The 27081-nt window shown below is 42.2% G+C and overlaps 1 protein-coding gene across 1 annotated transcript; it reads right to left on the bottom strand.

Annotated features, from left to right (window-relative positions):
* Positions 1–271: 271 nt before the first annotated feature.
* Positions 272–22856, bottom strand: dap (death-associated protein). The gene is made up of 4 exons (XM_080794187.1): positions 22657–22856; positions 18259–18373; positions 8386–8428; positions 272–2378 (listed from the first exon to the last, which is right to left on the bottom strand). The coding sequence occupies exons 1-4, from the start codon at positions 22712–22714 to the stop codon at positions 2262–2264; spliced, it is 333 nt and encodes a 110-aa protein (XP_080650313.1). The 5' UTR covers positions 22715–22856; the 3' UTR covers positions 272–2261.
* Positions 22857–27081: the final 4225 nt, after the last annotated feature.

Here is a 27081-nt window from a genome sequence, read left to right as displayed (position 1 = left end):
CTAGTCCCTTCCTAACATTTTAGTCTAGTTTTTATCCGTTGACGAAATTGTCAATACAATTACTCTTAGTTTTAGTCATCATAGCTTAGTTTTCATTTAGTTTGTCAGTGAAAAAAGGTAGTCGACGAACATTTTTCATCTTAGTTTTAGTCGACAAAAAAAAACACTGGTCCAACTAAGCCCTATAATGTATGTACTTGAGAATATGCTTTGTCCACCACCACTGCATCCATCCAGATCCTAGATACAGATGAGAAGCAGAACAAGTGACTCGTCCATGATAAATCTTTATTCACCATCATTACAACCACACCTAATACCTAAGTCCACTCACTGACAAAAGATTTGTACACTTTGAACCATTTACTCAAGAAAACTGAGTAAGCAAAAAAACAACAACATAATAAAACTATTCTTTATTCCTTCTTTTAAACGTTATTTATTTAAATACACAGGCAATTACTCCTTGGCAAAGATTGAATATATATACTTTTTAATCTCTGTCTTTCTTCTTTCCTCTTGGACACCTGAGCGTTAATTAGTGTTGCAATTAACGACACTTGAGTGGTAAGGAGGTGGGTGATTAAGGAGAGGGTGTGAGAGTGCGTGCGTGCGTGAAATTAATCATTGGTATACTAATTTTGTTCCAGGAAAATGGGCGGGGAGGGGGTGGGTGGAATGCTTGTCAGAGTTGCTATGGTAACCGGAGGTTTCTTTTCAGTTTAACTCGTTTGGTTCACAATACACCAAATCATACCGGGGAAAAAATAGCAGATCTATAAGCTCAGGGGCGATGCGTTGTGAGCTTGTTTGGATGGTCTAATTTTCCAATCTGCGCTGCTTGTGTGCAACCCAGTATATAAATAAAAGGACTTGGTAGTGGCAGGTGATTGGCTAATATTAGAATTATTCTAATGCCTAAACTGCTGATTGGCTCTTTTGGTCTGTGAAGAGATACTTGGCGTGTTGGGTGCTGTCAAAGGTGTTTTGGAACAGAGACCAGGCTTTCCTCCGAGGTGGGAAGCCTGGTGAGGAGGTTAGTTTTTTTGTGGTCCAATGTTATAATTCCTTGTAATGCATTATATATGTGCTTGTATTGCATTACAGCCCCAAACTCAATAGACACAGTCATGTTTTTCTTTAGTCTTTTCACTCCAAAAAGTGCTGAATATCATGGAGATTTTGTTTTTATCTCATTCCTGAATGAAGAAAAAAAAAGAAAAATGAAGAGGATATTATTTGTGACACATTCAAGGAAAACGAGCTTGCCACAGGAGTTTAGACCGCCAAATCAATTAGTATTTGGCCACGGAAAACATTTTATACCAGGGACACCCCTGGAATAAATTATAGCAGATCTACATGCTCACAATGTGTCACAATGCGACGCATTGTGAACTTCGGTTACTTAGACCGAGTTACTTAGACGGTTACTTAGACGAGGGTCGAAGTACGGGTCAGAATGTTTTTTTATTAGACTCGTGATAATCTTTTGATACATTTACTTGACAGCAAACCTAGATCAAAGGTCGATTAAACAACTTTCACTGTACCCTCAGAAGTGCTGGAGGTTACATGAATTATTATTTTGATATTAATTTGGCGGTCGTTGTTAAACACGGACCTCCTATTATCTCCATCTTTGTATTCTTCATTCAGGAACGTGACGAGAACAATACAAACATTCTCCATGAATTCTAGGCTTACATGGGGTGACTAACTGATAGAAAAAACAAATAAACCCCCCCCCCCAAAAAAACTATTCTGTCCGTAGGACGGAAACATAAGTGATTGTCAAGCGAACAAGTACAGATTTAAGCATTATACAGTACAGCGCCAGCAGAGAATGTAAAAAGGTGGAATTCTGTCCCCGACACAAACATCCTCATGCAATTCCTGACGGCATGATGCCAACTGGCTGAAACTCGTTACGTATAAACCGTACGTTTAAAAAAAAAAAAAAAAAACCCTGTTACGTTGAGAGTTGAGACAAATCGTTCCATTTTGTGCAACTCTCCAGAGTTGCGGTCCATTTGGTTAGAACGCCCTCAACGAACAACAGAGGGTAACTGGAAGCAGGATAAAACAAAAACAATTACAAAAAAAAATAACCTTGAACTCAGGTGTGTGTGTGTGTGTGTGTGTGTGTGTGTGTGTGTGTGGTCGGGGGGTTAAAAGTGTGGTCCGTTCTCAGCGTTTTGTGTGGCAGGCTGAGCTGAGCCATGGTGGCTCGGGCTGAGCTGGGGGGAGGGGCTCAGGCTTCACTTGCGCGGCTGGTGGATCTGGCTGGTGTGCTGGCTGGGGGGCATCTTACAGCAGGAGGGCTGGGGCTTCTGGTGGGCCACCTGCGCAGCCGCAGGGGTGAAGTCCTTGTCCCCCTGGGGGGGGGGGGGGGGGGGGGGGAGGAAGAGAGAGAGAGAGAGAGAGAGAGAGAGAGAGAGAGAGAGAGAGAGAGAGAAACAGACAGACAGACAGTTAAATTATCAAGGTGCTAAATCCCATGCGGTAATACAGAATTTGGTCATATCATGGCCTCGCTCTGCGCCCTTTCGTATTATGGAAGCCGTGCTGAACGCACACACTACACATATGGCATACCACGTTCCTGCATATTTTAGCATTGGGGGAGTGTCCATATGTTAATTTATATTCGCTTTGCGCAATTTGCTATTAAGCCCCTTGACCTAAAAACACTCCGCGCATACCGATTACACCTGGGTCTGACCACATCTTAAATGCAAAGAGCAACATCTGATTTGACACAAGAGCCATCTCTGCGCTGCTCAGCAGTGTTGCCATGTCTGTTTATTATAAGCGATGTTGGGCTTCTTTTTCTGTAAAGTTGCTTGTAAATATTGTTAGTTGTGGTTGCTTTTCTGGTTTCTAAAGTGCTTATTTGGGCTTTTCTCCTAATGTCGTTTAAAACCAGTGATCCTCACACAGTGTCAGTGACATTTCCATGTCAAGGACCCCCAGATGAATGTTTTTGCCCAACTAAGGACTCTAATCCAAAAATATTTTGGGCCAGTGACCCCCATGACAGATTTGTGTTTTTAAATGTTTCAAAAATATTCCACAATTGTCAAAAATAGCAGATGTACCAGCTCACAATGCATCACATTGCGACGTGTAACACTGTGACTAGTATTGTTGTTGGTTTAAACATCTAATCATCTATAGTCAAATAACATTCTGCACAGCACATTCTATACATTCATTAAAACTATGAACTCTGAATGCATGCAGTGCAGGGGGATATACATTTATAATGCAAACAGATGGACAGCGCGTCCATATATGGACTAATCGGTTGGCTACGCTTATACGCGTAGTTGGCAAGAACAGGTCCCAAATGGGGACCGTTTATAAACGTAGATGGCAATACAAAGGTTAAGAGTGAGAAGCCATTAGGTGAGAAACAGACAATGCAGTAACCAAAAATGTATTCTAAAGTGCCGCGCTGCCGCGACCTGCATGTATCTGCTATTGTTGAACATTGTGGAGAAATCTTGAAAGTGGCACAAAACAGTTTCAGATGGCAGTCCATGGCCATATATCCGTCCGAGGACCAGGTTAAAGCAGTAGTAAAACTACTGCTTTAACCCACACAAACCCATCATCTGGGGTGAACATTTGGTGAAAATATCCAATCTACAAGCTTACGGCGTGCCTCGTACCTCTTCATTATCTTGCCATAACGTAAATGGATTAGCATTTAGAGATGTCACACTTTGATGCAAGAATCATGCTTTTATTTCATTATGGTTTTTCATTACAGCTAATTAGTTGAAGCCTCAGTCTGGCTTTCTGTTTATTAACGCTAATGTTGCGGAACGTTATTAAGCAGCGCATTCTGTACATGTATGAATGATGATTGATGGCAGACTCATGCATTTATGAGACCAAGGGAAGCCAGATGGAGGGTTTTACGCACACATACATGCAACCACACCTCATCTGCTGCTGCTTGCGTGTGTGTGTGTGTGTGTGTGTGTGTGAGAGCCAAATGTCCCCACAAGTATAGAAAGAGGGTGGCACAATGGTAAAGTGCCTGCCCACCACCGCTGAGGTTGTAGGCAGGCAGTGCACAAATCCACCGTTCACATATCGTACGGCATACTATGGCACGCCGTTTTTCAACATTTTTGAGGATTTAAAAAAAAATGAAAAAATGAAAAAAACGATGGGTTATAGCCCATGTTTTTTGAAATTTTGAAAAAAAAAGTTAGCCTCGTTTCTCATCATTTTGGACCATGGGCTATAGCCCATATCGTACGGCATACTATAGCGCGCCGTTTTTCATCATTTTTGAAGATTTGAAAAAAATGAAAAAATGAAAAAAACGATGGGTTATAGCCCATGTTTTTTGAAATTTTGAAAAAAAAAGTTAGCCTCGTTTCTCATCATTTTGGACCGTGGGCTATAGCCCATATCGTACGGCATACTATAGCGCGTCGTTTTTCATCATTTTTGAAGATTTGAAAAAAATTACGAAATGACAAAAACGATGGGTTATAGCCCATGTTTTTTGAAATTTTGGAAAAAAAAGTTAGCCTCGTTTCTCATCATTTTGGACCATGGGCTATAGCCCATATCGTACGGCATACTATAGCGCGCCGTTTTTCATCATTTTTGAAGATTTAAAAAAAATGACGAAATGACAAAAACGATGGGTTATAGCCCATGTTTTTTTTAATTTTGAAAAAAAAAGTTAGCCTCGTTTCTCATCATTTTGGACCATGGGCTATAGCCCATATCATACGGCATACTATCGCGCGCCGTTTTTCATCATTTTTGAAGATTTGAAAAAAAAGACGAAATGACAAAAACGATGGGTTATAGCCCATGTTTTTTGAAATTTTGAAAAAAAAAGTTAGCCTCGTTTCTCATCATTTTGGACCGTGGGCTATAGCCCATATCGTACGGCATACTATGGCACGCCGTTTTTCATCATTTTTGAGGATTTGAAAAAAATGAAAAAATGAAAAAAACGATGGGTTATAGCCCATGTTTTTGAAATTTTGAAAAAAAAAGTTAGCCTCGTTTCTCATCATTTTGGACCGTGGGCTATAGCCCATATCGTACGGCATACTATGGCACGCCGTTTTTCATCATTTTTGAAAAAAATTACGAAATGACAAAAACGATGGGTTATAGCCCATGTTTTTTGAAATTTTGAAAAAAAAAGTTAGCCACGTTTCTCATCATTTTGGACCATGGGCTATAGCCCATATCGTACGGCATACTATAGCGCGCCGTTTTTCATCATTTTTGAAGATTTGAAAAAAATGACGAAATGACAAAAACGATGGGTTATAGCCCATGTTTTTTGAAATTTTGGAAAAAAAAGTTTGCCTCGTTTCTCATCATTTTGGACCGTGGGCTATAGCCCATATCGTACGGCATACTATGGCACGCCGTTTTTCATCATTTTTGAGGATTTGAAAAAAATGAAAAAATGAAAAAAACGATGGGTTATAGCCCATGTTTTTTGAAATTTTGAAAAAAAAAGTTAGCCTCGTTTCTCATCATTTTGGACCGTGGGCTATAGCCCATATCGTACGGCATACTATGGCACGCCGTTTTTCATCATTTTTCATCATAAATGTAGACGTCTAAATGTAGACGTCTAAATGTGTACGTCTAAATGTAGACGTCTAAATGTAGACGTCTAAATGTGTACGTCTTCTCTTATGGGGGTCCCTGGCATATCTTTTCAAATGGGGGTCCACGGGCTAAGTAGTGTCAATTTGGGGGTCCTTGACATGAAAAAGTTTGGGAACCACTGCTTTAAACACTTTAGCACTTTATGAACATGAACAAAATAGACCCCACTTTGGGAACCAGTGGTTCCAAAACTTCTTTTCATGTCAAGGACCCCTAGATTGACATGAATTAGCCCCGCGGACATGTGGATAATATGCCAGGCACCCCCACAAGAGAAGATTTTTACGACTCTAGCAGTGACTCTCAACTTTAATCGACCTGCTTCGAAATCCTACATTTCTTCTGAAAAACCCATGTTTCTATGTCAGTGGTGCTCAACCTTTTTCATGTCAAGGACCCCCAGAATAATCTCGATTGGGCCACGGACCCCCATTTCAAAATATGTAGTTCCAGGGACCCTCGAAAAGCAAATATTTTAGTTAAAAATGTTCGCTCTGAAATATATATATTCAATGATTTGCGCCACATTTTAACGATTTTTCTAAAATAGCAGACCTGCAAGCTCGTAGCGCGCCACTCGGTGGCGCGCTATGAGCTTGTAGATCTGCTATTTTTCAAAAGCAAAATTATAACATAATGTTTACAGTACGGCTCACCTATAACGACATGCAACACATAATGTACAGTACAGTACGGCTCACCTATAACGACATGCGACACATAATGTAAAATTAAAAAATGAAAAAAAAAACGATGGGTTATAGCCCATGTTTTTTGAAATTTTGAAAAAAAAAGTTAGCCTCGTTTCTCATCATTTTGGACCATGGGCTATAGCCTATATCGTACGGCATACTATAGCGTGCCGTTTTTCATCATTTTTGATGATTTGACAAAAATGATAAAATAAAAAAAACGATGGGTTATAGCCCATGTTTTTTTAAATTTTGAAAAAAAAACTTAGCCTCGTTTCTCATCATTTTGGACCATGGGCTATAGCCTATATCGTACGGCATACTATAGCGCGCCGTTTTTCATCATTTTTGATGATTTGACAAAAATGAAAAAATGAAAAAAACGATGGGTTATAGCCCATGTTTTTTGAAATTTTGGAAAAAAAAGTTATCCTCGTTTCTCATCATTTTGGACCATGGGCTATATCCTATATCGTACGGCATACTATAGCACGCCGTTTTTCATCATTTTTGATGATTTGACAAAAATGAAAAAAACGATGGGTTATAGCCCATGTTTTTTGAAATTTTGAAAAGAAAAGTTAGCCTCGTTTCTCATCATTTTGGACCATGGGCTATAGCCTATATCGTACGGCATACTATAGCGCGCCGTTTTTCATCATTTTTGATGATTTGTCAAAAATGAAAAAAAACGATGGGTTATAGCCCATGTTTTTTGAAATTTTGATAAAAAAAGTTATCCTCGTTTCTCATCATTTTGGACCATGGGCTATAGCCTATATCGTACGGCATACTATAGCGCGCCGTTTTTCATCATTTTTGATGATTTGACAAAAATAAAAAAACGATGGGTTATAGCCCATGTTTTTTGAAAATTTGAAAAAAAACATTAATGTTACACCAAAATGGGTTCCCTCCCAAAATGGGTTAATTTCACAGACCCCCATTTAATGGCATTTCTATCACTGGGACCCCTAATTTAATATTGTAAAATCAATGTTAATTTAACTCTGAGGGTGTACAAATGGAACCAAATGGACTCTAAAGGGTCCATTTTGATTACTAAACAGATTATAGTGCTTTGACCTTTTACCATAAAAAAAAGACCCACACATAAAGACATAGAAAACCCACACAGTTTCAAGGCTTTTGTCCTTTTTCTCCCTCTTTTTGGGCGGAAGCCTGTGGCTTTGATGGTGTGATAAGGTGGAAATGGGGCGACAGCAGGATAAAGGGGATCTCTGCTGCTGTGTCCATATCAGCACAGTTCTCACACTATCTGCCCGCGCACACTCCCCAGGTGCATGTGCGCAGGCACGTGTGCAAACACACACACACACACACACACACACACACACACACACACACACGCGGATAACCCTGGCAGGCTGACCCTCTCAAGGACACTTTTCCAGGTGCACAATGACACACACACACACAAACCCACACACACACACAAACCCACACACAAACAGCTAGGTTTTCAATGTAATGGGTCCTGGGCTGGGACCCGAGGGTGGTCTGTTAGACGTGTCCCGGGGGCGTTCCATGAGTCCCAGGCCAGGAGGGAAATTCATGGAGTGAGTCCTAATGAAATGTAGCCCCGACACCCAGTCTGCATTTAAATTTATTTCTTTCACTTTTCCAGTCTCCAAGGCCTCTCCGTTTCTCGGAGAGGGAGAGCTGTGGCCAAAGTGGGACAGTCCCTGAATGCGAGCGAGGCTAGTGATCTGGAGCCAGGCTAAATGAAATGAGTCATTCTCAACTAAATGTAGCGTGCACGTGTTTGATCTATCTTATATGGTTATTATATATTCATGTAGAAAATGCTAAAACTTAGGTGCAAATAAAGTAAAATAATCCATTGGTATTATTATTATGAAGTCATTGCAAATGTAATACTTTGGTAGCATTTTAATACGGGGACATATTACACCACTATAATAAATATCACTGAGTGTGTATCCCTGTGTGTGTCTCTGTGTGTGTGTGTGTGTGTGTGTGTGTGTGTGTGTCTCTGTCTTACCTTTGTGACGACTCCAGAAACAATGACAGTGGGCTTTGGAGGGCTGGAAAAAAAAGAAAAGGAAAGAGAAAGAGTGAGAGAGAGAGAGAGAGAGGGGGAATGTTAATATTATTTTCAAAATCATACTCGTATGCCGTATTTAATATCATTCATCGTCATTTTGTCCTGAAAAAGCATGCAGCCCACCCATCGGACACCTTATTCGGCTACATTGAAAAAATTGAAATTGAAAATGCCCCTCAATTGTACTCAAGAGTTTAAATGAAGGTTACGATGACCTTAACAGTGGTCAGTGCTTTTTTTTTAAGTGGGCCCTGATCCAGAAAGGTTGAGAGCCACTATGGTTGTTTGTTTGTTTCAAAGTGTCTGCCTGTCTGTCTGTCTGCCTGCCTGCCTGCCTGTCTATGTGTGTGAAGCCGGCCAGAAATTCAGGGACGTTCCTGCTAAAACCCCAACTTCCCTGCTGTTACACACGCACACACACAGTGACACGCACTTGCGCATACACCCGCTTGCACACCCACGCTCGCTTGCGCACACGCTTCTATACACGCTCGCTTGCGCACACACTTCTATGCACGCTTGCTTGCGCGTGACCACACACACACACACACACACACACACACACACACACACACACACAATCTGCCAGCTGCTTAAATGATCCCATTCGTTGTGGCCAACGCCGGGGGACATGAAAACGAAAAAATAAAATAAAAGATGAGAAAGCTAGACGGAGAGGAGCAGGTAATAATGAGGACATTGGAGGTGTGGGGAAATGGTGACCGCAATGAGGAAGCACAGGAGATGGAGAGAGAGAGAGAGAGAGAGAGAGGTACATCTTCGCGAGGGGATGATGAGATATCAACCAAAAAATGAATCACATCGAGACCGAAGGTGTCATTTTAACTTCCACGCACATGAATCCGTGATTTCATAACATCTGTTGGCGTTTTTATATATCGCTGGATATGTTTTTCCCTTAAGCTGCAACAAGAAGCATTTCATGTACATCCACACTGCTAATTAATTATTAACCGTGCACCTATATTGGACTTTGAATATAGCTGCTGTCGGTGGATCTCCAAATCGTGTCACACAAAATAGCCGACTTACACGTTCACAGGACGCCACATCGTGACACATTGTGCACTTATAGATCGGCTATTTTCACTCATTTATTTAGTAGTTCAATAATGATGGTAAAGGAAGAGTTTCCACATCGCCCTGCATAGCCAGACCACTATTCTATAATCTCTGAATGCTATATACTGTATAGAGTCTGGAACTATACACCTACACGACATACGATAAACGGAAGCCGTCATTTCCCTTCGCGAAAATATATTTCGAAATATCTTTACGTGTCCCATTTCTGCCAAGCAGCAAACTATATATGCTTCAACGATAAGTTATTTATAGTGGGGAGGAGGCTTCGCATCCGCTTCCGCGCTTTAAAAAGAGCTTCCGTGTCCCAAGACTGTATGACCAGAAGCATTTGAAAATTGTGGGATCAAACAGTCTGGCAAGACATAGATAGAGTTACGCAAACTGCGTTCACTCCATCGGGCCATCAGTCCAATGGCGGCTCTTCTACATAGACTTCTATTGAGAATGGGGACAACCAACTGGGACAAGTCCTGGACCGGAAGTAGACAGAAATGCATTGGATTCAGGGCAACAGCCCAGCTTTAATGGTCTTAAATCCCTTTATTTTAGATTGTTTTGTAGTAATCGTACAACATAAACATTACAGAGACTTTAGTTGTTACTGTACGATACTTTAAAACAGTTGTCATGATTTTTTTGTTGTTTTTTTTCCTTTAAAAAAAAATGTCAAAAAGTGGGTCTAAAATGTGGGCATCCTGGGTCGCCATTTTGAAAGATTAAAAGGGCCGCATAATGTGTTAAAATAGCTCTTATTTGCGCCGCAAATGTAGTTCCAAATCCAGTTCATCTCAGTTCAGGCTGCACGAACAGCGCTCGAGTACTCGGTTTCTGCCCCCTCAATATCATAACTCTTCTATTAGATGGCTCTGGGCAAGACTATAGTCTCGCAAGTGACCAGTGACGACATGATTTTCATTTGACCGTTTTTTTTGGTCTGGGAAAAACCCCCTGAAATAGCTTTGGCCATGTCTCGCGACGGCCCTTCATTGGAGCGGTGTGCACCGGTCAAAAAGTAACCGTGTATAGGACAACCGAGGTTTTCCCACCAGACAGTGCCGCTGCAGCGACTGTCACAACAGCAGCGGTGGATAATAAGCAGCTATACTCCCGGTTTTTATAACAAGACAAGTGGTAGGGACCCCATACAGTTAACCCATTCTGATCGGGAACCCATTTTGGTGTTCAGCATCATGTTATGCTTTAGCTATTGAAAAACAGCAGATCTACAAGCTCATAGCGCGCCACCGAGTGGCGCGCTACGAGCTTGTAGGTCTGCTATTTTTGAAAAATCGAAGAACGACTGACATTTTTAGAATCTGATCTCAGGTCAGAATGGGTTGATCAGACCAGTGTGTGTCCAGTGGAAAACCTCGTATGAATCTGATCTCAGGTCAGAATGGGTTAAGAGAGTGCACCGCTGGATACATCAATTCAGAACACTGAGGCTCTAAGCAGCCTCGTGCTGGGCTGTCACCACTTTGTGTGCCGAGTGCAGAGAGGGAAAAGAAACATTCAAACGAGTGGGGAAAACCGTCGCTGGGGTCGGGTTGGAAAACGTGTACTTTTCAAGAGAAGAAATGGATTGTGAATCCGGGGTCTCTAGACTACCTCCCCCTGGCCAGTCGGGGCGCCTGATGGAGGGGAAAGGAACTGGTTGGAATAACGCGTTCCTTACACGCGCTACTGTACAGTACGTCCAAACGGGGAAACTCCCCCCCCCCTCTGTCAGGTGATATTAAGAAGCGGCCTGCTCACTCCTCAATGCATTGGCGGAAGCATGAGGTCAGTCCGTTGCTCTCCCCAGGTTGGCAGAGTGAGAGTAGCGCCCAGGGTTACATTAGATAATTGACACAGAGTGAAAAAATGGGTTACAATTTAAAACCGTGGTATAAACTAAAGTAAAATTAATTGTGAAAATCTACAAATCTACAAGCCCACAGTGGTAGAAAGTAGCATACTTAACTCTTTTTTTCCCCCAGGTACATATACGTGCGTCGACGCTAAGTGGCGTCATATCGAAAGTCCATATATATATATATACGTACCCCAACGACCAACGTAGACTCGGCCTATATAATGGTTGATGCCTATACGGAAGCCTTTAACCCATTCTGACCTGAGATCAGATTCATACGAGGTTTCCACTGGACACACAATGGTCTGATGAACCCATTCTGACCTGAGATCAGATTCTAAAAATGTCAGTCGTTGTTCGATTTTTCAAAAATAGCAGACCTACAAGCTCGTAGCGCGCCACTCGGTGGTTTAATTTGTGCCCTTGTGCCGCGACGCTGTCGCCATGTAAACGCTTCCGACGAGACATAAGCAGTGTGTGCTTGCTTGCTGCGGCGGTGTGTGTAACTAGAGTGTGTGTGTGGGGGGGGGACGGGGGGGGGACGACTTAACTCCTTTGCTGCCCCTAGTGTCAGCATGGTTGTACTGCCCCAGGGGCCGCCCGTCCAGGCCCACTCTGTGGAGCCCACACAACACAGCCTAGCAGAACAACCAGCTACATATTATTCTCAGCGATGCGATACAAAATCAAAAAAAATTACGGTCGTCGGGTGCTGTCAATCCAAAGCTTAATTATGTCTATAAAAGTTTAGTTATAGTTGCCCGGCCCTATAGGCCCTACGAGACTGGGCGGAGAAGACCACACACACACACACACACACACACACATTTCACAATACTTACAGATGCCACACAGGCACACACACACGACCACACACACTCTAATTGACAAAGCCTGTGGTTTTGAAAGCTAATCAATGGCTCTACCATGACCGTCCTAACCAGTCTCTGTATTCTGTCACACTGACATTAACACTGAAGGGATGGAGAGGAATAGTGTGAGGACATAGTGTGAGGACAGAGGGAGAGAGAGAGAGAGAGAGAGAGAGAGAGAGAGAGAGAGATCCTTTGTAGTTTGTAAGATAATTCGTTTTCTCTAAGTTGCAATGTGCACAGCTCTGTTTACACATATACTCATGTATTCCCTTTAAATTGTGAATAATTCTTAGTTTCCAATTGTTTTTACTTGACATTTGCTTTGGGGGGGGGGGGGGACAGTTCTCTCATCACAGAGAGAGAGATAAAGAGAGAGAGAGAGAGAGATAGGCAGGTTATGTGTTGGGGGGTGCAGAGACAAAAGCAACCTGCGGGGGGCTCCAGAGAACCACATGGAGCATAGAGAGCGAGTCATGGGAGGAGGTAGAGGGACTACTGGAACTGGAACCGTTTGTAGCTAGAACTCAATTACAGATGATTTGCATACAAATCATACATTTGTCATCTGGTGTGGGCAGTTATTATCAAAGTACAGCTTTATCATTTTTTTTCTCCATTGTCTTATTTTGGAAGGAAGGCGCACACACACACACACACACACACGCACATCCACGCTCGTGCCTCTGCTTAAGCGGAGCAGAAAGTGTGTAGTCGCCTATGGGGAAATGTTTACCGTTGTCAAGGCAACAGATGCTAGTCACCTGTGATCTGCACCTAATTAGTTACCACAGATACAGAGTACAGAGCAACAACTGCTGAAGGTATGATACATTGTCATGTACTGTACTTTTTCACGTACTTCTTATTTGCATTGTAATCCCTATAGGGGGGTGGGCGCCTCACATAAGAACTGTGTTTGAAAAATAAACAAATCATCCGGGCGGTTTCCCTCATTATGGTAAATGGTGCATTTATATACTTATCCAAGGCGCTTTACATTGTGTGTGGCAGTGGAAACCATGCAAGGCACCAACCTGCACATCAGGAGCAATCAGGGGTTCAGTGTCTTGCTCAAGGACACTTCGACACCAACTCTGGGGGAGCCCGGGTTCGAACTGGCAACCTTGCAGGTTACCGTCCGGCAACTCTACCCCTGAGCCACCACCGCCAATATGGATAGGATGAAGAATCAACTGACTGAGGGAAAGCGCTAATGTTACTGCTGACAAAATGGTTACATTTACAAATATCCGATCTGCAAGAGCTTGTAGATCGGCTATTTTCAGCATGCAACCACGTGTAAAATGACTTATACTGGGTCTCTTGTCCACTAGTCCCCTCCTAACATTTTAGTCCATTTTCTTTTTGTTGACGAAATTGTCAGTATATTCAGTCTTAGTTTTTAGTCATCATAGCTTAGTTTTCGTTTAGGTATAGTCGACAAAAGAAATTAGTCTTAGTTTTAGTCGACAAAATTAACACTGGTTCAAAGTCAATGGTTTGTGTGGTTTGTTTGGGGCTTTCGAGTTACCATTTCCTGAAAACTAAAGTGTTTTTTTGGACATACAAGGTCTCCACCCGACAGCACCGATATACAAGAATGAATCACTGACTGCATTCAGATGTCAGTGCAACACACACACACACACACACACACACACACACACACACACGTGACAGGTATAGCATTCAGTGGAGCGTTGAGGAGAGGCAGGTGTCAGGAAAACACCTGCCTCCTCCCTGCACCCGTCAATCCTGGATCTGATTTAACCATGATGGACGTTTTCAACAGCGAGAGAGACAGAAGGTAGGCAGCTTGAGAATTGTGATTACCGGTAAGGTATACATTTTATTTTTTTAACAAGCAAAGAGAGATGGAGAGGATGGGTATCACGAGGAGAGAGAGAGAGAGAGAGAGGATGTTGTGACCAGATTTGACTGAGGGGCTGCCATCGCACAAACTTTTTTTCCATCCAAAATGAGTGAATAGCACAGGCAGACACATACTAGAGCATGTCTGAAATAAATGTCAGAGCTGAAATCGACATGTAAATATGAAAAAAATGCTTAAACATGTAGCTAGGTGTAATGTTAGAGTCCACAGAAGTGAACCTTTCAAGCCTGTTTTCTCAACTCGCTGTTTTCTGCAAGACATTACTCTATAAGCCATATCTCCAAAACTGGTGGGTCAAACTGAACAACCAATATGTCAATTTGAAGCTACGATTCCCTGCTTTCACATGACCTGAAAAAATTGAAAATTACAAAAATGGCAGTCCCTCAGTCAAATTTAGTCACATGTTTCGGACACATCGGGAGAATTGTGGAAATAACTGGAAAATCAAATCAAAAACAAAAGAAGAAGTGGGTATCGCGGGTTACAAATCGCCTGTGCGGCTGGTTACAAATCACCCGTGACGTCCGCGTGCGGTTAGGTTAGTGTTTGGGTCAGGGCAGAGGTGGGACATTATTTTTCCCAAGGGGCCAAATGAGAAACAGAACATATTGTGGAGGGCCAAAAGGCTGAACTCAATTCTGCATTGTATTTTCTAAATACAAAAGCAGTAAATGGCTTTATTTTGACAAACTGCTAGGAGTAAGTTATTATTACCTTTGACTTCAGTAAATCAATACTTAGTAGTCCATATTTTGTTGAAAGCGCTGCATAGCAGAGGCAGTCATGGAGATACAGTATTGTGGTTAGGAGGTATCAATTATGACTCTATATCCCACAATGCATTGCAGGGAGAGAAAAAAATAATGGAAATGCATAATATCTCAAACCGAGATCACAGCCACACCCATGGCAACACCAATAAACAGGAAAAACATCTCTCTCACTCCCTCTCTCTCTCTCTCTCTCTCTCTGACCCTGGGAAACGAGGCCAACCTTGTGAGTGTTTTTTTTTTTGTACTCATTATCTGCCTACCTTCACCTTCCTCCACTTGTAGGCTGTCCTGGTTTGCCATTTCTGTTGTTCTATCAATGTTGATCCAAAGAATAGAGCAGGAGGGAATCAAGAACAAACTAAATGGCCTTTTCAGTGATTTGATACAACCAGTGTTGTTTTTGTCAGCTATTTTTTATTGTAGTTTTAATTTTAGTCGACTAAATCAACTAGATTTAGTCGACTAAAATGTATTTTGGCAGGCCTTGATGCTGTTGAAATGAGTGTTTTTACACTTGCTGAAAATAGCCGATCTACAAGCTCACAACGCGTTGCGCTGTGACGCGTTGGTTGCATGCTGAAAATAGCCTTTCTACAAGCTCACAAGTGTAAAATGACTTATAGTGGATATATTGTCCACTAGTCCCTTCCTAACATTTTTGTCTAGTTTTTATTTGTTGACGAAATTATTATTATAATTATTATCATCTTTGTGATATTGCCATACTGCAAAACTAAAATAGGGAAAACACTAACCCCAACCCCTAAACAACTAAACCTCAATATGGAAAAACAATGGAAAAACAACCATATTTTCGGTGAGGAGCAGGAGAACTGTCCTCGACTCAAATACTACAGTCTGTGAAGACATAAATGTGGTCTTCGGTATTTGGAATAGACATCCGTGCGTGCCTGCCTACAGTAAAAGGAACTCATCTGGGTGTGTGTGCGTGGAACTTGGAAGTTATTTTTCACTAAAAAGGTGCAGTGTAATTTATTTTAAATGAAGTGACTACTGAGTGTTTGTTCTGTAACAGGAGTCTCCCCGTCTCTCCAAACGTTGTAAAAAGTACTTTTTTGAAAATGGCAGAAGCTCACAAAGACCTACAAACAAAGAGATGTGACACGTTGAGAACTTGTACGTTGGCTATTTTTCGAAATAGCTAAGCCAATGTATATATAAATGGTAATTGTAGGGTACGTTTCATAATAATAATCTATATCCACAAAGTAACTAAAGCTGTCAAATAACTGTAGTGGAATAAAAACTACAACGTCTTCCTCTGAGAGTACAAGCAAAAGTAAAAAGACATACTAGAACAAAATGCTGTAGGATTGTACTTAAGTACTACAGTACTAGATTACACATACTTAGTTGCTTTCCATGACTGAAGAAACATGGCTGATTATAGCAGGGGCTGTTTAGAGGTAATGCTGCAATTACAGTAATTATGTCGTTTAGATAATTAAGCAGCATGGCATCACATGACAATTGCCATGGACTGACACTGCATCTCGTGTGCGTGTGTGTGTGCGTGTGTGTGTGTGTGTGTTTGTGTGTGTGTGCGTGTGTGTGTGTGTGGCACCACACATCTAGAACAAACAGAAAACTGAAAAAGCTTTCCGTTTGCCACTGCCTTTGAATGACATTTATTTTTCCAAATAATTATAATATATCTTTTTTTTTTTCTAACAAGGGGGGGGGGGTGGAGAAAAAATAACCAAAGACATAAACAAAATCGATATTCATATATAAATATACTGTAACTCGAAAAACACATGTCAGCTAAATATAATGTGAGTTTTGTTTTGTTTTAAAAAATATAAATCAAAATGGAAAACAACAAACGGAAAAACAAAACATACAGACACTACAGACCAGTACAAGACGAGCACAAACAAAAAGGCGAGACAGGACAAATAAGACGTGTACAGTACAAGGGCTACAGATACAGTCAAGGGAGCCAAAAGCAAACGTCTGAAGCAACGTCATATCAATTAAATAATTAACCGAACTGCGTCAAGAGCTTTGGACACGTTGTCCACACAGTGTCCGCACAGCTCTGGCGCCATTCATCTTGGCAGTAGAACGCTCCAGTAAACAAATGTCAGAATAGCAATTAAGCCAATTTCTCTTCTTCGAGTCAACAGTCGGTTCAAACCAGTTTTTTGATAATTGTTTTCTTAGCAGCTAATACTATGCGTTTGTCCTGAAAAGTTAATGCGATGTTTGGGTTATATAACCAATGAGAAAGAGGGCTGGGCAGCTGGGAAGAGCTTTACCAACAATGGTTGCTACAATCTCCTTAACCCATTCTGAACGGGAACCCATTTTGGTGTTAGCATCATGTTATGCTTTAGCTATTGAAAAATAGCAGATCTACAAGCTCATAGCGCGCCACCGAGTGGCGCGCTACGAGCTTGTAGGTCTGCTATTTTTGAAAAATCGAAGAACGACTGACATTTTTAGAATCTGATCTCAGGTCAGAATGGGTTAATCAGACCAGTGTGTGTCCAGGTGGAAACCTCGTATGAATCTGATCTCAGGTCAGAATGGGTTAATCCAATTCCAAAAACGTTTGATAGAGGGGCAATGCCAATAAATAATTATAATATTAGCAAAAATATTATATGTCTAAAGTTATGTCAAATAGCCGCAAACTAAGCAATATACTATATATCAGATTGACCTTTGCACACAAAAATGGCACAGATGTCCTGTCCTAAAAGCATCGGTTTCTCCGGATCAGGTAAATTGCAAAATCATGATCGATCAAAGTAATTCGGAGCAAGTTGTTCTTGCTTGGACTGAACGAACATGATAGCCAATGGAAATAATTATGTAATATGCAATTGGATCTGGGTGTCTTTCAGACATTAACTCAAAAGGTGTAGGAAGCAACTTTTCAATCTACCGCAGCTGTATGTGGTCTCCTGTCGCGGTATTACCGAAATGCGGTAAACCGCTTGGCATGCCTAACGAGCACTAAAACATTCCAGGTGACTAAAATAATATGACTAAAACTAATTGAGGTTTCATTCCAAAGACTATGACTAAACTGCCAAAAGAATGGCTGCTAGTAACAGCTGGTGTGATTGCAGAGGTGGACGTGATCTGAACTGTCCACGTGTGTAAACAAAAACGGCAAGCCGTGGCTCTGCTGCACCACACATTACACAGCAAGGTCCACCATCATATCTGTGTGTGTGTGTGTGTGTGTGTGTGTGTGTGTGTGTGTGTGTGTGTGTGTGTGTGTATGTGTGTGTGTGTGTGTGTGCGTGTGGTGCGTGTGTGCGTGCATACCTGCCGGTGGTCTCGTATTCTTCGTCGTCATCGTTGTCCTCTTTTTTGGCAGGTGGGGGGGCTTCTGGGGCGGACGGCTGGTGTTTCTGCACTATCCTCATGCCTCCTATCTTCACTACAACACACACACACACACAAGTGGGGATCATATTATTATACAGTATTATGTCGTTCACAATTAATCCAGTGCATCCATTCATCGATCAAGAATTGACTCTGAATTGAGTCAAATACATTTAACCCAATATTATAGAATGAGAATACAAACTGTGTGCGTGTAATGTTTTAACTTGGCGTTTGGCTCTGCTACATTTCTCTCCCTGCTCGGCACAATTAAACACCATCTGGCATCATTAAAACAACATCACGTAAACAACAACCAGGAACAACGTGCAGAAGGAAGGCGCTCGCACACACAACATTTCTTGGAGAGCTCTGACAGCTCGCAAAACAAAAGCACAATATAGTTGACAAACTGCTCAGAGCCTTGCATCCCAGACCAAAAGTCTGGGCCAAAAGTCCAATGAAAATAGCTGATAATAATACAAACTAACAACATGTCACGTTGTAAACTTGCAACACAATGGACTGTATTGTCACATCATCACAGGTTTGGCATGTGTAAAGAAATTGTAGGTCTATTTTATAAAAGATATTTGATTCATCTTTATTGTTTCTTTTTTTTTTAATATGGTCACACAATTAATTCATAGGGCTCCAGAGTCCAGACTAACGTTTTAGCTGGTAGCCCTGGCCTGGTCTGCCTAATATTTTCATCTATCTATAAATGCACCATCTCTCATAGAACTCCATATATAGAAATAAAGGGACACAGACAGATGGGTATAACGGGTATTGCATAGCCGGGTGGGGCATGGATCTACAACTTCCATCGTTAGATTCGTTACCGACTCAGTGTTTTTGAGGGCCCTCATATATTCAGCTATAGTGTGGATTTTTGTCCTAACAAAACATTAAATGCCATTGACAATTATTGGAGAATTTACGTCATACAGTACGTTTGAGCAAATCAGCTATTTTTGTCTTACACAAACATTAAATTCCCATTGACAATGAATGGAAAATGTATTGTATGTCATATGTATGTGTCTGAGCAAATTGGCTATTTCGGTCCTACACAAAGTTAAATTCCCATTATATTAACAATGAAGCAATAGATGATAAGAGTGCCCCTCACTTCACACGGGTGTGATTTGTAAAATACAAAATGTATATAAATATGGGTGTACTTCCAGAGACTATAGCGTCTGTATACCTTTCTATTTTATTGAGTAGGCCCTAATATTATGGTCGCGGGGAGTTATTTTAGGTAGTCCTAAATTCCATTTGTGGTTCCCTGCCTAATGACTATTGACTACAAATCAGTTGCCATCAGTTTACCATCCACTCCTGACCGGATCACGTGGCGATTTAGTACCACAGAGCAGGTGGAAAGGCCTGGCTGGTGAGGTTTAGGCAAGGGCAGTGCAGTGCAGTGCATGCCCCGCCAGCATGAATCACAGGGTTCATATCTCAGCAGTGGCTATATCTTCCAGTGCTGGCCTACTTAGCTGTGTCCACGTACACCTTATCTCTTATCAAGCAGACACATGTAGGCATTTAGGGCAACCTGCTGCTGCAACACAGAGAGACACCATGTGGGCCTGATAAGCTATTAGCTCGTGACTACATGGATCAAAGCAAAATAAAACCTCCCAATGTGTGATTTGTGAAACGGTATGATTCCAAAACAAACAATTATCACATTATGTTCTTAATAATATCATCCCTGCTAACTAATCACAGACTGACACGCGAAAAAGCGGCCCGATAGAGCCTTCTATGTGGCTCTCTCCCCTTGGAGATTCACCAGACTCCTACATTGGACTCTTTCAAGTCTGCACTGAAGAGACATTTGTTCACCGGGCTTTTGGCAATTAGTTTGTTTTGTTTTTCTGATTTGTGTCCTAGGGTTTCTTGAAAGGAGGCTATATAAATTCAAGTCATTATTATTATCATCATTAGTATTATTAATTATTACGGAGGCTTTAACCTTTGCTTTTATATGGACTATCCGAAACTATGATTTTATGGAAGATGCTTCTGAACATAGGTAGTTTGACCACTTTCAAATGCTCTCATCTTAAAATAATCAGAGAAAATGCGATGAATTGAGAGCAAGGCTATTTCCACTGCGCAACATAGAAGACATGCTAGCTTCTATGGAATCCTATAAATGGCGACTGAGAGCCTTAACACATGCTAGTGGGCAAACATTTAGACATAAACAAACATAAACGTTGCGGTTATGTACAGAGACGCGTGGGTACGTCCACCATGACTGATGGTGTGCAAACAGATGGGCATTGGACATTTCGCAACGCTGACATGATTACAGGATGTGTCATGCCGTTGTTAACCCATTAAAGACCCGAGGCCGATTCTACAAATCTCCTCAAAGCAGTAGTTCTTTACACTTTCAAGTTTTTGTTTAAAAAAAATGTTCCGAAATAGCGAATGTACAAGCTTGCAGCGTGGCACTGTGAGCTTTTGTACAGTATATAGATCTGCTATTTTCTAACACCAAAATCTAAAGACGGATACTTCCCCGGTTGGGTGCAGTACTTAGTTTAGACAGCTTTTGGTTCTCAAACCCTAACCTCCCACAGGGCAGCACACCTAAACATAACCTTAACCCATGTCTAACCAATGTCTAAACTAAGTATGCACCCCCCCCCCCCCCCCGGTTCACATGCCAGCGGTGTGACCACAAACATGCTGCTATCCATGTCCTGTTGCATCATCTCACACTATGTATGCATTACTATACTTAACTTGTGAACTTAGCAACCAAACAATTTTAGGACAGGGATTTTGTTGAATGCCACTTTTCCTTTTGATCTGTTTTTAACCCGAAGCACAAAAGCCAAAAATAGCCGATCTACTGTACAAGCTCACACAGATTGGCTATTTCTGGTGCATGGTATATGGGGCATGTAAAGTAAACCGCTTGGCGAGCCATGCATGTGGCCCATGACAGGGCAGGACTGGAGCCTATCTCCTGTTTCTGTAGCGTGAGGCTGCATGACGTACAAGTACACCCCCAGCTGGACCATGGACAAGATGTACAAGTCAAGTAGTACAACCCCTGGACAAGAGTGGCACTAGAATGTGTTAGGGAGGGGCCGAGTGCCAAGCAGAGTCTTTGGTATGACCCGGGAGTGGAACACCGACCTCCCAGTCTCAGGGCAGACACTCTTATAACAACATGGCCACTGAGCTGATGTAACCAAGAGGAAATCAGGCATAACTCCAAACTTAAAAGAAAGGGCCCTGCATTTTTCCTTTCTCTTAGTGAGGTCAAGGGAAATGGCCCTCACAATGTACATTTCTCAAATTCTACTGAGATCTGGGCCTCACGACTTCAGTAATATGCGCGCGTGCAATGTGCATGCACGCGCGCACACACACACACAGGAGTTTTCTTTGGAAAGTTTGTTTGCACATGTCATAGCATGTACAGCTCTTAACATGTCCAGCTCTTGGCCATGCATGCATTACTGTAACTTCTTGAGAGCTTTTTGTCTCAATGCATTTACTGGTCAAATGTGGTTCTCAAAGTGGGGTCCGGAGACCCACAGGTGTCCTTGGGACGGTTCAAGGAGGGGTCCCCATGATATGAATGAGTTAATGTAGCATACAAATCTGTCCAACCACTATAACCCTATATCTGTTTGCGGTTTGAAAATAGCTCATCTACAAGCTCACAAAAAAGCATCTGGAAATGTCTTTACAGATGGGGGGGGGGGGAGAAAGAAAGAAAAAACTTCCCTGACATTAAATATTTTTTCAGATAGCCAAATACATAATAAATGTGGCCGTGGGGGTCCTTGATATAAAAAAGTTTGAGAAACGCATATCTATTATTTGCACGTATCTGTGCAACATGTCTGCCTCTAGGCCCAGTGCATATAGATATACATGCAAAAATAGATGTCGTCTCTCAATTGTAGCCTAGTTAGTGGTTAAAAATGAAAGACGTGGAATAACAAAAGGCCAATTTCATCTGCGACAAAACATCCCCTGCAAATACAATGTTCACCCGCGAGTCCCGACACGACCCTGCAGTTCAGCATACAGTAAATCACCATGCAATAAAACTAGCAATCAAAATGTCACCGTCACAAGTCACACAAACAAACACAAATCAAATAGAGGCAGCCTACGATAACAACAACACGCGAGGTAAAAGGCGTGGTGAACAAAATATAGTGTGACAATATAGCCCAGGCCACGTTTATGGCGAATAGCCTAAAATATTTAGACTTTCGTAGATGTGTATTTTATCGATTTGTCAGAAATAGAAATAAAACATGGAATGTTTGTTTGTTTTTTTACCTGCAGGCGCGTGTCCTGCCTTTGTTTCCAGCTTGTTGTCGGGCGGTGGTGAAGACATGTCTGCTCTCTGATCAGTCAACAGATGGAGGGATTGAAGGAAAGGAAGTGAGTAGTATTGATATAAATGACGGAATAAAGAAGTGAAGTCGTGACTCTCTGCCTCTCTGTCTCTTCTCGTCAACGTGGCTTTTTCCTGTAAACTGTTGTTTAACAGTGGAATGGGTGCGTCGTGTGGCTGCGTGGTGACGTCAGCGGCCAGCGTCAGCCTGCGTCGGCCTATGGAAGCAGTGGGTTTTCAACCAGAGGTCCGGGGACCACCAGTGGTCCTTGATGGGAGGGTCCTCAGTGCTCCCCACATTATATAAATGTCCATTTGGTTATCAACTCTTCCCAGCTAAACTCCCCAGAGTTGATAACCAAATGGACCCTTATTAGATCATTAACTATTAGGAAGAGTGTCAAATTAAACCTTATAATGGTCCATCTGGTTTCATTTCACACTCTCAAGAGTAAAATTGTTAAACATCTGCATTACTTTACAAGAAGTCTACACAATAAGACTAAGATAATGTGGAATAATTGTTATTTTGATCAACCTGTCATCTCTCCCAGTCCCATGGTAGGCTACCAACATCAATACACCATGGAAATGTGGACGAAATCTTATTTAATGACAATAAAATATTCTAAGACAAGTTTTGAGTCTGAGAGGCTATAATCTCATCAAATGGTGGTCCGTGGTTTAAATGCAGAATACATATTGAAAGCACTGGTTCCCAAACAGTGGGTCATGCCCACTTGTGGGTCATGCTATTCCGGTCCACCACACTGTGAAATCCTCAGTGTTAATTTAACTCAGCTTTGATTGCATTCTTTATTAACACCATTATAGGCAGTACAGTGGTGGTAAAAGTACCTTCTTTTTTTTTTTACATTAAAGGACAACTTTAGTTTTTTTCAACAACTTTAGGTTCATGTTTTAGGTTGTTAATAGAGAAAGTAAAATATGAGTGTTATTTTTACAAAATGTTATAGCGATTTCTTTAAATTATTTACTATAGTCCTACTAGACCCCAATAAATTACATCTGGCCACAAAAGATCACAGGATCTACTGAATATGAAGGTAGCCTACTGGGGGGAAGCCTAGGCTCAATATGTCAGTTTGACACATTCAGTAGATCCTGTGATCTTTTGTGGCCAGATGTAATTTATTGGGGCCCCCTGTCAAAAACAGCAACAATCCCTAAAACGAAAGAAAGAAGCAAATGAAAAAAAAATAACACTCATCGTTTACTTTCTCTAATAACAACCTAAAACATGAACCTTGGTTGAAAAAAAATTAAGTTGTCCTTTAAAGGTATATTCAGTGATTTCACTTAATTCAAATATCACTTATTTTTTGTGTTTTTTGTTGTGATAATCCTCCCTACTATGGAGTGTGTTCCTGCCTGTCCCCAGTTCACCCCTGGGGTCAAAAATACATAAGTTACGTATGTAACTGTGGTTCTATTTCATTCTTCCTGACTGCTTAACACTGGATGATATCCGATGATGATATCCAATATCCTTAATAAAGGTATAACCTCAAACCTGATACACGCCTGCGAGAAGATCAAAAGGGAAGTCATTAGTGATGTGGCTTATGTACGCTGACTACTGCGCTCCACACCCACCGTCACATCCGTGACTTTGTTGTTATTATTTCCTCGACCTGTACGTATACGTGAGACGGATATCGTCCAGTGTTAAGCACTGCCTCTGGCAGTCAGGAAGAATGAAATAGAACTGTATAGGAGCCGTAATGCGTTTGCATTCTAATGTGCTATTATGATTGACGTAAGGTATGTCACTTTAATGGGCACTGCACAGGTAGTGGGCGTGGCACCGGGGCTGGGGCGCTGCCACTCTAGTTTCATGGTGTTACCTGTCACTTGGGTGAGGGAAGTTGGACAGAGAGAGGAGGTGAGCGTGGGAGAAGACATTTCTGTTGACCGTATGAAACGCACCTTTTATCACCTTAACAACCACGTTTAGTTAAAAGCCTGGGAACTGTTGTGACTTACGGGCTCCAAGATGTCATGGACACTGGGCTCACTTACTTCCTGGACTACATGTTGTCTCAGTAAGACAGCCCTTCCCTATCCACAAGGAGGAGCAGTGGACCAAAGCATTATGGGGATTGTAGTCCAGGAAGGAAGCGAGCATTTGTCTGGTTACAAATGGGGTGAAGTGGCCTTTTAAGCACAGTACTCAAGAAAATGCATTTTTACTGTTCACTGGTGATGACAGCTGGTTCAGCCAGAGGACACGCACAAGCACACACACACACGTGCGCGCGCACACACACACACACACACACACACACACACACACACACACACACACACAGAGCAGTGTCTGTTGATGAACCGATTCGCTAAGAAAGTCCCAATTACTGTTACTAATTAATGTTCTGCACGTTAACCCCTGTTGTAATTAGACAGCCTGACGACTGCAAGAAGTCATTCTTGATGACAACGCCAGCCGGGGGGCGGTCGGCGTCGCTGGTGTGACGTTGCACTGCATGAAACTCAAGAATAAAGAAGGGTTTATTTGTCAAGTGACAGCAGTGAAATCTTGTTGCAACATAATAATGACTACTATAGACTACTAGCCTACTACTACTTCATTTTCAAAGAATACGTAGGCATACATTCAGATAGTACATTCATATTGAAGATGCAGGATGTACATTCCTATAGTGAAAATGCTCTTCCACACACTTTCAGAGTGAGAATAATACAGGGCGTATACAACGTTCGAGCTGTGATTGGTGAAATCCTCCGCAGAAGTCAGTGATCTGAGCACCTGCCCATGGCTGATATGACTCTTGTGTGTGTGTGTGTGTGTGTGTGTGTGTGTGTGTGTGTGTGTGTGTGTGTGTGTGTGTGTGTGTGTGCGTGTCAGGAGAAGACGGCTCTCTCTCACTGACGGCTTACAGAGAGACAGAATGAGGACGTCACAGACGAGTGAATTTGCTCAAACTGACAGCGGTGCGCGCACACACACACACACACACACACACACACACACACACACACACACACACTAACCTTGGTCTACCTTTCACTCTTTCTCCCTCCTGTCTCTTTTGCTGACATACCTCCTCCTACACTCTGTGCCTCGGCCTCTATCTCTCTCTCTCCGTCTGTCTGTCCATCTCTCTCTCCATCCCTCTCTCTCTCCCTTTCTCTCCCTCCCTCCCCCTCCCTCCCCTCCCTCCGTCCCTCCCACCCTCTCCCTCCGTCTCCCTCTCCCTCCCCCTCCCTCCCTCCCCCTCCCTCTCCCTCTCTCTCTCTCTCTCTCTGACACACAGTGACGTCACAGTGTGGGAACCATCTGGGTCGTCTACCAACTGTATCAGGCATGAATAACCCAGTCTGTCTAATGCATGACACACTGCCCTGTGCACACGTGTGCGTGTGTGTGTGTGCGCGCGTGTGCGTGCGGACAGAGGATGGAGGAGCAGAGGAAAAAAGGACTAGGAAAGGATAGATGATCCTCATGGAAGGTGTTGAAAACAGTACTCCTTTTAACACTTAACCCCTCGCAATTAATTAATAGCGTATTGCCAAGGTTTTATCGCACGTAAGTAACACTTACTTTGAAGAGCCAAATATCCGTAATCGCATGTTACTGAAAAACTGCTGTGTCTGGTTTCTTGACCGGTTGTTGTTCTCTCGGTCGGTGTTGCGAGTGTCACAGCGCCTGCGATACAGACCGTTGAAAACGCTTGTCTGGGCCAGAAACAGCCACTAGTATATAATTATGTTGATCCTTCCCCATCCATCCTTCCTCTTCGATGTCTCCCTTTTGACTGATACCTGTCCATTCAAACTCTAGACGGGCCCCAAAGTTATTTGTGCAGCCGCGCCCGGCAGCCGGCGGAAACTAATAGTGTCCTCAACAGGCCCCGAAAATTAAGACCCGGCCCTCATTAAACCCTGTACACTGAAGAGAATGCCCCCCCGCTATACCACCCTTAGATATACTCTATATGGGAGCTGACCTGTTCTGACATTCCATAATATGTTGATCTGACCTCATCAAACCCTGTACACTCAAGACATGCTCCTTATATGGCCAGTATATACACAATTGATTCCATGTTGATCTGACCCCCCAATGTCAAAGCGCCAGTGCTCGCCCAGCAGTCTGCCGTCAACGTGGTGGATGCGTGGCGCTTCTTACATGGTTATTTCATGTCAACATTCGACTACAATCATCAGAAGATGTATTAAACCAGGTAATGTAATCCGTTCACCTGTCCAAAGTCATTTCTGACAGCCCTGCACTCACACAGACCTATAACCTTTTATCCTATCCTTGTTGGTATAACGCCACTTAGGTCATAATATATAATAATTCAGCGGGTACTTAAAGG

The sequence above is a fragment of the Protomyctophum bolini genome (genome assembly GCF_963924005.1).
Source record: "Protomyctophum bolini genome assembly, chromosome: 21".
Taxonomy (NCBI): domain Eukaryota; kingdom Metazoa; phylum Chordata; class Actinopteri; order Myctophiformes; family Myctophidae; genus Protomyctophum; species Protomyctophum bolini.
The sequence above is the reverse complement of the archived record's forward strand: the minus strand, read 5'-3'. Positions and strand labels throughout refer to the sequence as shown.

Bases quoted from the DNA above. Each gene is read 5' to 3' on its own strand.
- dap (XM_080794187.1), bottom strand. From the start codon at position 22,714: ATGTCTTCACCACCGCCCGACAACAAGCTGGAAACAAAGGCAGGACAC. The intron at 8,429-18,258 runs GTATGCACGCAC...TTTTTTTTCCAG, and splicing joins GAATACGAGACCACCGGCAG to CCCTCCAAAGCCCACTGTCA. The intron at 2,379-8,385 runs GTAAGACAGAGA...CCCCCCCCCCAG, and splicing joins TTTCTGGAGTCGTCACAAAG to GGGGACAAGGACTTCACCCC.